The sequence below is a fragment of the Brachypodium distachyon genome, chromosome 1, assembly GCF_000005505.3.
Source record: "Brachypodium distachyon strain Bd21 chromosome 1, Brachypodium_distachyon_v3.0, whole genome shotgun sequence".
Taxonomy (NCBI): Eukaryota; Viridiplantae; Streptophyta; class Magnoliopsida; order Poales; family Poaceae; genus Brachypodium; species Brachypodium distachyon.
In genome coordinates, this window is record NC_016131.3 from 9,183,178 (window position 1) to 9,196,308 (window position 13,131).

The 13,131-nt window shown below is 43.3% G+C and overlaps 3 protein-coding genes across 3 annotated transcripts; 2 read left to right on the forward strand and 1 right to left on the reverse strand.

The window, feature by feature from the left end:
- Positions 1 to 412: 412 nt before the first annotated feature.
- Positions 413 to 4,940, reverse strand: LOC100843226 (ferredoxin, chloroplastic). The gene is made up of 8 exons (XM_003561195.4): positions 2,686 to 4,940; positions 2,328 to 2,583; positions 2,173 to 2,236; positions 1,899 to 1,987; positions 1,282 to 1,350; positions 1,109 to 1,153; positions 871 to 929; positions 413 to 769 (listed from the first exon to the last, which is right to left on the reverse strand). Exons 1-7 carry the CDS (start codon positions 2,709 to 2,711, stop codon positions 885 to 887), a joined length of 594 nt encoding a protein of 197 aa, XP_003561243.1. The 5' UTR covers positions 2,712 to 4,940; the 3' UTR covers positions 413 to 769; positions 871 to 884.
- Positions 4,941 to 5,686: 746 nt separating this feature from the next.
- LOC100824438 (protein ALP1-like) lies at positions 5,687 to 8,134 on the forward strand. The gene is made up of 2 exons (XM_003559519.4): positions 5,687 to 6,098; positions 6,627 to 8,134. Exon 2 carries the CDS (start codon positions 6,634 to 6,636, stop codon positions 7,912 to 7,914), a length of 1,281 nt encoding a protein of 426 aa, XP_003559567.1. The 5' UTR covers positions 5,687 to 6,098; positions 6,627 to 6,633; the 3' UTR covers positions 7,915 to 8,134.
- Positions 8,135 to 10,767: 2,633 nt separating this feature from the next.
- LOC104582693 lies at positions 10,768 to 13,031 on the forward strand. The gene is made up of 5 exons (XM_010233184.3): positions 10,768 to 11,172; positions 11,436 to 11,569; positions 12,203 to 12,350; positions 12,499 to 12,605; positions 12,697 to 13,031. The coding sequence occupies exons 1-5, from the start codon at positions 10,869 to 10,871 to the stop codon at positions 12,736 to 12,738; spliced, it is 735 nt and encodes a 244-aa protein (XP_010231486.1). The 5' UTR covers positions 10,768 to 10,868; the 3' UTR covers positions 12,739 to 13,031.
- The last annotated feature ends 100 nt before the right edge of the window (positions 13,032 to 13,131 follow it).

The window sequence follows — 13,131 nt, forward strand, 5'->3', positions numbered from 1 at the left end:
TTTTTTCAAATAAACTCCTGTTAATTTCTGAAATAAACCTGCAATCCACATCTTCAATTAAATGTGGACTGCGCGTTAATTTCAAAAATTTACAGGGTTTTTTTCACAAAAGTTCCAATAGAACGTGAACTGCAGATTTATTTCAAGAATTTACAAGAGTTTCTTTGTAAAAAGGCCGGCGCCAATTTCTTTGCAAAAAGGACACAGAGAGTACGATAAAAAGACAAAGTAAGACAACTTGCAACATTTTTTCATGTAAGTAGAGCTGCAAAATTGTGACCTCAGGGTATCCTTTGACCCCCTTTGGTTCAACAAATTCATTTGGTTGAACTAAAAATGGTCAAAAGGTACCCTGAGAGTCACCTTGTTGCACCTCTGCATGTAAGCCCGAAAACAATTGAGTTTGGTAGCCTGAGTATTCCTAATCTTAGGGATCTTTAATGTCTCTTTGTTGGCCTCCTGGATTTTGCACTGAAGATTGTGTTGAGGTGTTCAGTAGTACACAGTTTTTTTTCCTTGGAAGTAGTACACAGCTTTACATACATTCCTTAGCTTTGTTCATCTGCCAGATGCCAAAAACAAGAAAAATGGCATCTTTGCAAGAAGCATATATTGCACATGCCAAAATTGCAAACATGCAGGACGTACTCCATGGAAAATTATAAAAACACCGACATTATTTTTTTCTTCTCCTACGCTTGCAAAAATCAAGCATTCGCGGCCCTATAACCTACACAAACCGCAGAGACGACGCTTGAAAACCGTATCCCTGAAATATTAGGAGTGAAAACAGAGGGTTAGGTCTGGATGAATGAAACAGAAACGAAGAGATTCAGTGTTGTAGGGGCTGAAACTTGAGAGGAAGCAAACCTCTTAGGTACACATCACTCATCTCCCATCGCAAGCTCTAGCGCGTAATCGTCTCTGTCCTGAAAGAAAACGAGTTGATTTGGTCTCAGCAAAGTTTGAAAGATGCACATGTTTAAGAGGGATAAGAATAACAATTTGGTCGATAACCATAGCAACTTGCACCACACAGATTTCTCTGCTCAAGGCGTCCCAGAACATAGAAATGCAGTTTGTAAATAAGAAAGTTGGTAGTACTCACAACAGGCCCTCGTGCAAAATATCTTCCAAACTGGAGCCAATATACCTAAATTGAGATAGATAATCCTTAGTTGAGCAATCATCAGAATTCAGAAGAATATTTCCTGGTTCCTACTGTATATTTGAACTAGACGAGTCTTAATATTCACAATGTAGCTTATGAAATGTGCTTGCCTCGTCTTCATCTTGAGTTTCAACTTCAACATCAGAGGATGGGTAGCCAACACATAGCAACGCATAGCCCTGAAAAGGAAGCCATATAAATGTAACATTCACAGGTTTTCAGTTTCAAGTTTGCAGAATGGCAGAATCGTAACGACTGATGAAACATGTAACGTATGTTCTGTATAGGAGCACTGCTAGAGCACCTGCTCCGCATACAAGCTGAAAGCACCCACAAATTCTAGAGTACCAAAATTGAAGGTGGCCTTGATTCATCCTAAAAAGTGAATAACACATTTCTATATCATTCTCTTCCTAGTTCCTAAAGGCTCAGGCTACAACCTCTCCAAAACTACTCAAATCTAAAGAAGTGCAATACTTTTGTAACAGAAAAAAAAGTCCTTACGACACAGAAAGCTAAATCCAACAGTTCTACTGATCACAGATATATCCATTCAGTGCAAAGGATAAACTGAATTGGATAATATGGGACCATAATGTGGCAGCCCATAGACAAACGATATAGCTCAATTGGATCATGGGACAACAATGCAGCACTGCATAGCATTTTTTAACAGTAAGGAACATGAAGAACCCAGTGACAACAAACCAGAAAAAGGGGAATTTACCTGCTCCCTTAATTCAGCAGATATTCCAAGTGCTTCAGGTTGTCGTATTTGCCCGGATTTAATTCGGACCGCGCAGCTAGTACAGCAACCTGATTAGCATAAAATTTCCTAATCCAGTAAATTTCCTATATCATAGGAAACAAATGATGAGGATATTCTAGTCTGAGGTGCAACTAAAAGGTTTTGTTACCAACAGAATAAGAAAAAAAATCAGCAACTACTTGTGTTGATTCAACAGAAATGACAATCCACAAAGGAAGCATATATATACTACCATGGCGGCACGCGAACGGCAGCGTGATGTCCTGCGCCTCCGCGGTGTGCAGAATGTACTGGTCCTGTGCCCGTCGCCGCCATTGACAGAGCATTAAGAGTTTCAGATAGCCACCTCGAATTGAAACACGAATACCAGAGCTAAAACACACGTACCTGGGGCACGACGAACTCGTGGACGACTCCGCGCTCCCGATCGTGGACGGTGACCTTGTGGGTCGGGATAGTGGCAGCGGGAGCGGCCGCGCCGGGCGCTTGCTGCAACTCCGAGGCCGAGGCGCGCGTCCTCGTGGCACGGGCAGGCCGGCGACCCGAGAGCGGCAAGGACGTCGCGGAGCCCGTGAGGAAGTTCGGGCTTCTGTCGCCTCCCCTCCAGAGGCGGCACGGCCCTCCGTGCGCTCCCACGCGAGCCCTGCGAAGCGCGAGGAGAGCCTTTGGTCGCGTGAGTGAGCAGGACGGAATCGCAGGAGAGGAGAGGAGCGAGGGGGAAGGGAGTAAGAGGGCAGGCACGTACGTGGTTGCGGCGGGGCACGCCGCCATGCTGGCCTGCGTCGGACCGTAGCCGGCGAGAGGGGAAGGTGCGCGGCCGGAGTGAGGGCACCGGGGGCGACTGGCTGGCTTGGAGCGGATAAGGGGAAGGAGGAGATTTGAGGCCCCGTGCCGTTAAACCCAGCCGCGGCAGTGTCCCGTGTGCGCGCGTGCCGTGCCCGTGCGCGGGGCTGTGGAGTCCGGAGAGACTATGGCGCGCGCGGGTCGTTCGGTCGAGCCGTCGAGGGGGATTGGGGGAAACCGGGACGGGGATAGCCGGCGTGTGTGCTACTGTGCCGATGCGGCTCTTTGCCACGGCGGAGGGCGGCTGCAGGAGCGCCGGTCGGTTGGTCCCGTATATACAGTCAAAAGTACAAATCATTATTTCAGTTTTTTCACGGAGAACGGTTTTATTTGTATAAGAAAAGAATGGATGTAGTTACCACTGATTTTATTTGGAACCAATTAATTTCTACTCTCTCCGTCCCAAAATAAACGTCGTGAATTTGTATAAGATCGTGTACAAATTCACGACGGTTATTTTGGGACGGAGGGATTTTTTTTTAGCAAATGAGATGGTTAGAAATATTTGGAGAATATTCTCTTTTAAGGAATCAACGGTCCATTTCAGTTTCATATATTCTAAGAACTAAAGATCCATTAAAGAAATATTTTAAGAACTAAAAGATCTGTTAAAAAAATATTCTAAGAACTAAAGATGATGCTTATGTTCAAATTTGGAACCATTGCATTACACTAGCCGGATGCTTGTGCGTTGCAACGAAACAACAAAATAAAATGGTAGTACACTTAAGTCATATGCATCAAACTTTTTTTTTTGGTTTTCTTTGATGACCACCAAATATCCCCCTAATTAAAAAATGTTTCTTCCCAAGATTCTATCTCTATACTATACTCTACTCTTTCGAAAGAGAACAATACATTTCTTCTGAAAAGTACAACATTTAGGTAAGCTAGATATATGTAAAATATTTGTAATTTTTTGGATCACAACAACTTCAGGGTCAATCTTACTGCTGGCAGTCATAAGCAGATTGCTTGGACCTATTGTAACAAAAACATCCGCGCAACCAAGTGAATATTCTAGATCTATGTTTGAGTTGTATAGATAACCTTTTTTAACTACTCCCTCCGTCCAACAATAGATGTTTCAAGTTTGTCAAAATTTAGATGTATCTAGACATGACTTAGTGTATAGATGTATTCAAATTTTGTCAAAGTTAAGACATCCTTTGTTGGACAGAGGAAGTACTTTTTATGAAGTTGATCATGAGTTAAAAAAAATTGAACAATATGCAGAACTCGTAAAAGAATGCCGCAGGTCATAGCGCGCGCCCATCATCTAACCATACTGACCCAACTAATAATGAAAACAATATGATCATACCTATTACTCCCTCCGTCTCATATCAAGTGATTCAAATTTATCTAAAAATGGAGTATCTGTATACCTATTGCAACTTTGAAGCTAAACTACCAAAACACTGAATTTCTGGGAGGCAAAAAAGAACCAGCAGGCATCGAGTCTTCTTTTTGCATAAGTGTTTAGTTCCTTTTTGTGGAAACACGGTTGTATGGGAAGTGATATATGTAAAATAAAATCATAGAACGTCCGCCTCATCAAATATCAGATTCTTATATTGCTCTCTGCGGGAATTTATGCCAGGAGGCCAAGTTTGTTTGAGATGTAAACCTTTGTTTAATGAGAATCTGACACTAAATCACATACTGTACTTGTGTGCAAGTAATGCTTACGAGTCTACAGCATTGAGATACCCGGTGGGAGACGGAGCACAATCAAGTCGGGGCAGAGTACGGAGCGGCACTACGATGCGGCCCTGCAGTTTCCACGCAGTTCGGACGATGGCCAGCAAGTGCCGCGGCGGAGCACTGCAGAAGCCAGAGCGAGGCGGCGGCCGGAACTGAATACCTGACGCGAGGCGTAGTAGAGGAGAAATGTCTTCACTGCGATGCGCCCCTGCAGTCTCCACGCAGCTCTGACGGCGCCTAGCGAGCGGGGCGGCAGGGATCGAGGAGGCGGAGCAGCACGGCCCGAGGCGGAGCGACTGTGGCGGCGACGGCGAAAATTAGGTTGGTACTCAGGTTGAGGAGGAGGCCCCGAGCACTTGAAGCAAGATGAGTTCGAAATTTGAAGCCCCATCGTTGGGGATTGGAGAACGAAGGAGGCAGCAGCAAGCTGATTGAGGAGGATTGTGGCAGGAGGTGATCGGGATGGAAAATGGAGTTTGAGGCTTTCTGTGTGTTGTGTACTGTAGTTTAAATGGGCCCACATGTGGTACTGCTCATAATGTGAACTCACCACCACGAATTGAAATCATTATAAGTTGGCGAGATTTCATCATGTGTGAGGAACCAAACACACCTTAAGGTGAACGTGATGGTCGAAAAGGAGCGTATGGTTGCGGTGGCCCTCAACCTCAAGTTCCTTGATAACATTTGTGAGATTACCATCAACGACTAAAATTATTCATCTGATGTTAGTTTGTTTGATTATCGATATGGAGATTACAAGACGATACATACATGTCTAACAATAGAGCTCCAAGCAATCCATGGCCTGCAATCAGAAGAAACATGCTACAAAGACCTAGACCTGTCTGAAACAAGCAACGATTAGCTTGCAAACCTTCAAGGCCCTGTAACTGCGTCGCAGATCTTTCGTTCTTCAATATATGATATACCCATCTAGATATATTCTAATAAAAATTAGCTTGCAAACCACGTGTGCAGGATTATCAATGAGTTGGCTCACGAGACCCAAGCAAAACTAGGGCATCTTTAAGGAAAAAGCCCCCGTATCTTCCACATTTGTCCAATCTTATTCATATGAAGGTCCAACTAAGAAAACAACAACCCAATAAAAAACCTCATTTGTCCAAATTCTGTCCACGTCCCGTTTGTTCCCCAAATTGGGGGAAAGAACAGGGACTCCTGTTGTCCACGGCCCCACACGTCAGAGCCCACAGAATTCCCCGACCTCTCTTTTTTCTCGATGCCCGACCCGATCTCCTACGCCCCGCCGCCGGCTCGCTGGCCGCCTCCACCGTGCGCCTCGCCGTCGCGCTGGCTAGCCGCCTCGCCGCCCTACACCGTCTAACCGCCGCCATGAATCCGCTTCCGTCCCCGTCCCCGATCTCGCAGCCAACGCCCTCTCCGGCTTGCTCCCGTCCCCGTCTGGAACCATCCCTTCCCCGCGGCCTGGCTTGCCCCTCCCTGATTACCACCACCGTGCCTCTCTAGCTCGCCGGCGCTGTCCACCGCGTGGCATCCGTCCCCAAGACGAGGTGGCCCCTCGATCTCTCCTCCTATCCCTCGGTCGGACGACCAACTAGAGGTGCTGCTTGCCAAATTAGCAAGGTGAGTTGCACTCTAATTGTTCCGTAGGTTCATATGCTTGCCAGATTAGCATGGCGAGTTGCCGTATGTGTTGTCAGTGAGATTGTTCCCTCTCTTCTCTTTTGCCATTGTTCCCTGAAATTCAGTCTGTTCTTGTCAAGTCACCGTAGAATGCATTTCCATGGAAATAGCATTGGAAGAAGCTCTTGCGCATGGTCACAGAAATAATTTAGAACCATAATGTTTTCCATCAGAAATTCAGAGAGAATTAGTACCTTAGTAATCAGATAAGAGATCTGACCAGAGGAGAGGAATAATTTACCAAACTTCACCTCGGCGGTGTGCAGATTTTTGTACAAACAAGTGGTTATCTACACAAACATTCATCTAAAGAGATAATTTCACTTGAGTAATTACTCGAACCTGCTTGCTTGCATATATGTATACTGAACAATGTTCATTTTAATGCCAGCAATATTCAAAGTAGCTGTTGCCCTCCTGTAGCATATCTCCCATGCTTCTAACCATGCCTTTTTGTTTAAATTGTAGGGAACAAATGGATACCGATGATGAGTACTACTACAAGGAGTATTTAAACTCATCTTCCTCTTCAGATGAAGATTCCGATGATGACTATCTGATTGCAGCTGCTCTTGCGGCAGAAGAGGAAGATGCAGAGCCTATGTACAGGGGGGCTACAACAGGGCATAGAGTACTTGATCGAGAGAGGGCACAAGGTCATATTCGCCTCTACAAAGACTATTTTGCAGCTACTCCGGTGTATGGTCCGGCGATGTTTAGGCGTCGCTTCAGAATGGCAAAGCATGTGTTCATGCGCATTGTGAATGGTATCAGAAACTATGATGACTACTTCATCCTGAAGAGAGATTGCACTGGGACACTTGGGTTTTCTTCCCTCCAGAAGTGCACTGCTGCTATCCGGATGGTTGGATATGGTGCTCCAGCCAATGCCATTGATGAATACCTTCGAATGTCTGAGTCAGTTTGCGTTGAAGCAATGCTGAGATTTTGCACTGCGGTGGTGAAGGTCTTTGGTTCAGAATACTTGAGAGAGCCAAATGCTGAGGACACGACACGGCTTAAGGCAATCGGAGAAGCAAGAGGGTTTCCTGGGATGCTTGGATGCATTGATTGCATGCATTGGGAATGGAAGAATTGTCCATATGCTTGGCAAGGGCAGTACCAAGGTCATGTTGGGGAGCCTACTATCATTCTTGAAGCTGTGGCATCATATGATTTGTGGATTTGGCATTCTTTCTTTGGCATGCCAGGGTCTCATAATGACATCAATGTGCTTCAGAGGTCTCCACTGTTTGCAAGGCTTGCTGAAGGAAATGCACCGGAGTGCAACTTTGATGTGAATGGACACCCATATACCATGGGGTACTACCTTGCCGACGGTATTTATCCCCAGTGGGCGACATTTGTGAAGACAATCTCTAACCCACAAGGCAATAAAAGAGCTCTTTTTGCACAACAACAAGAAAGTGCAAGGAAGGATGTGGAGCGGGCATTTGGAGTGCTCCAATCCCGTTGGGCTATTGTTAGGGGGCCAGCTAGAATGTGGCAACCAGAGACGCTGTGGGAGGTCATGACTGCGTGTGTCATCATGCACAACATGATTGTGGAGGATGAGTGTGAAGGTGCAGAAGATGTTGATTTTGACTACATGGGAGAGCTTATCGTGCTACCAGAGCAACAAGAAGCTCAACTAGTTGATTTTCTTCAAATGCATCGAACAATCCGTGAGAAGGAAATGCATCAACAACTTAATGATCTAGTTGAGCACATATGGGATCGTCATGGAAACCATTAGTTTGCAGCTACTGAATTACTTGATGTTTGTAGCTATAATGGAAGCAAAGGTATGTCTATGAACTGATTTTAAAAATCTGTACCTTGATGTTTGTAGCTATAACGGAAGCAAAATACAGAATAGATTTTGTTTTGTTTGTGCAGACTAGAAAACCTTGGATGTTTACTGTTGCTTCATCTTGTATTGATGCCTGTTATATAAATGGATTTTCTTAATTGTATGGCTGCATGTTTCATCCTGGATTGTAAAAGTTGGTCCTGGATTGCAAAATTCATTGAGAGACATGCACTGCTCAGGCGCCTCCCTTTCCCCAGCTTCTAGTTCTTCTTTTTTTTTGACGAAAGCTTGTAGTTCTTCTGAAAAGCCCGAGTACTGGATTGATTGATGCCTCTCCACGTACAAAGGAATCTTGTCTGGTTTTTCTTTTCAATTTAAATTTGAATTGATGTTCAATTATGTGTGGTCTAGTATTCATCTTTGAATTATTATTGAGTCAAAACATGTATTTATGTGCAAAATAGAAGAAAAAACAGAAAATAGGCAAATGGGGAGGATAAATGGGGGCTCCCATTGGACAACATTGTATTTTGTCCAAACATCCCTCAAATAGACAAATGGGGAGGACAAATGGAGGCTTTCCCTTGGAGATGCCCATAGGTTACTAAAATAGAGACCAAAGAGACAAGAACGGGTGCAACGTATGGTGCACGGAAGCGGTGTTCCGCTCGCAAAAAAGAAGAAGGAAGCGGTGTTCCATCGCACAAAGCTTATTGACATTAAACATTAATTGTAAGTGATATCACTAAAAAATAATTAAAACACTTGTACTCGTTCCGTCTCAAATTCACGGATGAAGATTTGTACAAATTTTTATACAAATACACGTTAGTTAATTTGAAAGGGAGTATATGTTTTATAGTCTTCTATATGACGAGGTGTACGAGAAAAGAAGACCATTTTTTACGTGGCACATGCACATGCCTTATGAGGCTAATCATGACTTGAAAACTTTTTGATAATTGCTCCAATAAGGTCCGGGTAAACACCATTTACTGTGATGGAACTACTAAAGCTGTGCCAGGTACTAAAGTACTAGCATGTCACCGTTGAATGGAGCACTCCGTACAATTTTTTCTTTTCTGACAGCAACGGGACCGCGAACCAGCCTTGCTGATGCCGTTGCTCACCGGGTTAGTACGATGTAACCGGATGTCGACGACTTGTTTACAGGCCTATTGCGTAGGGTGGCACAGTGGCTGGATCTCTGATCGGTACCAAGAGCCGCCTTCTTGGGGTTGACACTGTTCTGGTTCTGTTGTTCAATTTGTTTTTCTTTTTCCCTCGTGCTTCCCTCTTGGACCCTCGAGTTTGAATCACAACTGCTTTATAGCTTTAGTTTTTTTTACAGCCTTTATAGCTTTAGTTAAGTCGTTAAATTACAAAGCTCTGAGCATTGATTTTTAAGTTCGTTAAAACTACTAGCAAGAACAAAGCTTTGGGTACACGAAATTGCACATACAAATTACAACTCGCCACTTCGCCAGTTTAACATTTATAACAATATTAATTTCTCGTGTTCAAAAATTGGGAGGGTCACTTTCTTAAACACCAGAAATTCTAATTTTTATGCCAACAACTCTGAGCATTGATTCTCCAACACAAATTGAGCAGTTGGACATTTGAGAAATTGTGTAAAATTACAGATTTGTGTGCAACCAGGCAACTACGCATATCTAATTATCTACTGCATTTTTTTTTGCAGCTCTAACCTTTATGAATTTCCAACTTGGTCAACTTAGAAATGCTTCCAAGCAAATTAAATATAGAAAATCCAATAAAAAAAAGCAGAGCTCCAGGTTTGGCTGATAGGCACCATGGATGAACCATCGATGATAAGACCGTATTTTCTATTGCGATGCAATCATGCGATGGCAGAAGAAGAACAGTTAGCATAGCTTTGGCGTGTGTCAAAATAATACAAATCTCTGTTTCTAAATATCTGTACATTTAGAGTTGTTTTAGGTCAAAATTTGTTAACTTTGACTGACCTTGAAGAAAAACTATAAACATATGCAACTCCAAACTAGTATCATTAGCACTACTATTAAGTATATTTTCATATGGCATTTGTTTGGTATTACATATGATAGTATTTTTTTATCTATGTGAAGGGTCAAAAAACTTAACTTAGGACAATCTCAGATATACATGTATTCAGAAACAGAGGAATACTACTTTGCGGCATCAGTCTTTACATCTACAACTAGGTGGAAAGTAACCAAGAGAAACAACACTTGGACAATCCACACCTGAAAAGAAACTCGTTGAGCATTTCTTAAAAACCAGAATCCCTTCTTTTCTTCAGGAATGTTCCCTGACCCTTCAAGAAAAAACTCACCGCATCTAAAAAAAAAGAATATAACTAACCGGGTAAAACCATGTAACTAACATCAGCAAAAGAATCGGTAGGATTTGGATCTGTTGACGTGAATTGCACGTGGAAGTTTGTTACATCCGACTACTGTTACTGACTACCGAGTACTGACCATTAGCATCGCAAATTAATTGGTAGCTCTGGCGTGGGCAGATAGCGATGACGCCGATGAGCAAGAAACAGCCAAGTACCAGCGGATCCAATCGGCAACTGAGATCAACTCGGAATAAGATAAGGAAGGGTCGCGCGCGCACGCTTGACAGTATTTGGCATCCTAGCCTGCACAGCGCAGCGACTCCCCGCGTCACCGAAGGGCTAAGCGGACTCTCTGTTCCTGCCCTGTTCTCTCCCTACTCCGTTTTCCATCCTCTCCTCGCGCACCCAAGAGGCCAAGAGGCCGTCCATCTTTCTTCCCTTGACCCCATCCATCTCCTCCTCTCGCACCTTATCTTACTCATTTAAATACCTTGTACTTCTTGGGGAGAGAGGAAGAGTAGAAAGGGAGAGAGGAAGAGACAAGATGACATTGCTGCAGCACCATAGGCTGCCCGGCATTGGCTGCAGCAACATCTTGGCACGAGCAAGATCACAATGTCTGGCAGCAGCGTCCCACGCGCCCTCTTTACCTGTCCTCCTGCATGTCAATGGCAGCAGGCAGGCGCATCTGGTCTCGCGCAAGACCGGCATCAACGCCATAAGCTTAAGCGGGAGGAGCAGAAGGCAAGACCTGTGCATCGTCGCTGAAGCGAGCGCCGCCGCGGCAAATGTCACGCCGTCCACGCCTCGGGGCATCAGCGTCAGCGATGTTCTTTGGCCTTCGGCTGGTGAGTCTCAAGCGTTGATGTTCTTTTCCATTCGCTGGTTTCTCTGGATCTTCATTGTGCTCCTCCCGCTAATTTCAGAGATGTGCTGTCCGATTTCCTCCTTTCAATTGTACCTGCCAGACTATGGCAACTATTTTGAGTCTTTTTAAAACATATTTATTGACAGAGAGCCATAGAGTTTCAGGCTGTTACCAATAAACTTGCAGAAAATAAAACCTCGAATTTGACATGTTTTCCTCTCGTGTTGATATCATATCATGCAGGTGCATTCTTGGCAATGGCAGTGCTGGGTAAAATGGATCAGCTGATGGCATTCAAGGGAGTGTCGTTAACAATTGCACCACTTGGAGCAGTCTGCGCTGTGCTTTTCACCGCTCCAGACTCACCAGCTGCCAAGGTTCGTAGTCAACAACAAAAAATTAGTCAGGCCAATTTTATATTTGCAACACAGCTAGGAGCCTAGCTGCGTAGGGCAGATTTAGAATGACCCATTTCATTATTTAGCTTTAAATAAATCATATATGTGCATAATGGATCTAACCCTCTGAATTTCGCAAAATAATACTCCTGAGACACTGCATCCATAAGCAGTTGCCAGTTGGCATCAAGTATATATAACAGTTTGAATTTCATGAAGATTCTAATCATGTAATAATGTTGTAGAACTCAGTTAAAGTCAACCGTTGTGCTTGCTTTCCTAAGTCATCAACAAACCCTTATTTAATGTTTCTTGGTACTATCAGTGTGTAAAATCCCATGTTGTAGTTTTTCTTTTTCTCAAACACGCATTTTGATGTGTGTAATTTTGTATTAGGAGTACCAAAGAAAGCAAAACCAAACTCTGAGCTAACAGAGCAAACAGAAAAGAACAAAGCAAAGCTCAACTATGCTAAGCTAGAATCAGAACAACAAAAGCAAACAGAAAAAAGCAAGCAAACTTAAACCCATGTTATAGCTTTTCATGTGCCTTAAAGAGAATCAAGAGATTTGGATAACCAATACTAACACTCTCAGGTGGAAAAACTTGCAGAAATATAACATGTTCGTCGCTCAGATTGGCTGTGCCGCAATCGGTGTACTAGCCCTTTCGTTGTTTGGGCCTGGCTGGTTAGCAAGGGGTGCAGCTCTTTCTGCATGCATAGCATTTATGACAATCACAGGCTCTTCACATCCTCCAGGTAAACACCCAAACATACGTATTCAATCTGGTACCATACCCAAATATATGCATATTTGCTCGTGTTTCAGTGAACTCTTCTGTTTTTTTTTTCTTCTGCTTCAGATGATAAAAGCAATTAAGCTAACCTCTTTTTTTGATGATTGCAGCTGCGAGCTTGCCTCTCTTGTTTATTGATGGTCCCAAATTTCACAACTTGCAATTTTGGTATGCACTTTTCCCCGGAGCTGCAGGCTGCGCCATTCTTTGCTTGATTGTAAGTTAATTGTGCATCTCACCTTCCTGAAAGTATAAAATAGTTATTAGATTGAGAATTGTACATTGACCCTTTACCGCATTTGCTGCAGCAAGAAGTGGTGGTTTACCTGAAGAAGAACTGCAAGTTTTGATTCAAGCAGTATCATTTTATGACCTGAACCAATGGGTTGATCATTATCCAACCCGTACAACAAATTGATAGGCCAGCACTCGGAAGGATTCGATATATGTAGATTTAGTCTCCTTGGTTTATTTACTAAGGATAGATAGTAGAAAAATAAAAGCTGATTTTGCTTGATAATTGATTATTGATCATGGTGCAGACCATGCAAATGTGAAGTACATATATACCAATCTGAATGTAGTTTGTTATTTGTACAAATAATTCCTACCTTTATTTTTACCAATATTATTCTTCATGTAACATAATTTTGCAATTGCAAATAAAAAATAGAACATTACCAATCGCCTCTGGATTCTGGTGATATGAATTCATTCTGAAAAAGTGAACATGGTTGCAGTTG

Bases quoted from the DNA above. Each gene is read 5' to 3' on its own strand.
- LOC100843226 (XM_003561195.4), bottom strand. From the start codon at position 2,711: ATGGCGGCGTGCCCCGCCGCAACCAC. The intron at 2,237-2,327 runs GTACGTGTGTTT...CGACGGGCACAG, and splicing joins ACGAGTTCGTCGTGCCCCAG to GACCAGTACATTCTGCACAC. The intron at 930-1,108 runs GTGAGTACTACC...GTTTTCTTTCAG, and splicing joins ATTTTGCACGAGGGCCTGTT to GACAGAGACGATTACGCGCT.
- LOC100824438 (XM_003559519.4), top strand. From the start codon at position 6,634: ATGGATACCGATGATGAGTACTACTACAAGGAGTATTTAAACTCATCT.
- LOC104582693 (XM_010233184.3), top strand. From the start codon at position 10,869: ATGACATTGCTGCAGCACCATAGGCTGCCCGGCATTGGCTGCAGCAAC. The intron at 11,570-12,202 runs GTTCGTAGTCAA...AAAAACTTGCAG, and splicing joins CAGACTCACCAGCTGCCAAG to AAATATAACATGTTCGTCGC. The intron at 12,351-12,498 runs GTAAACACCCAA...TGATGATTGCAG, and splicing joins AGGCTCTTCACATCCTCCAG to CTGCGAGCTTGCCTCTCTTG.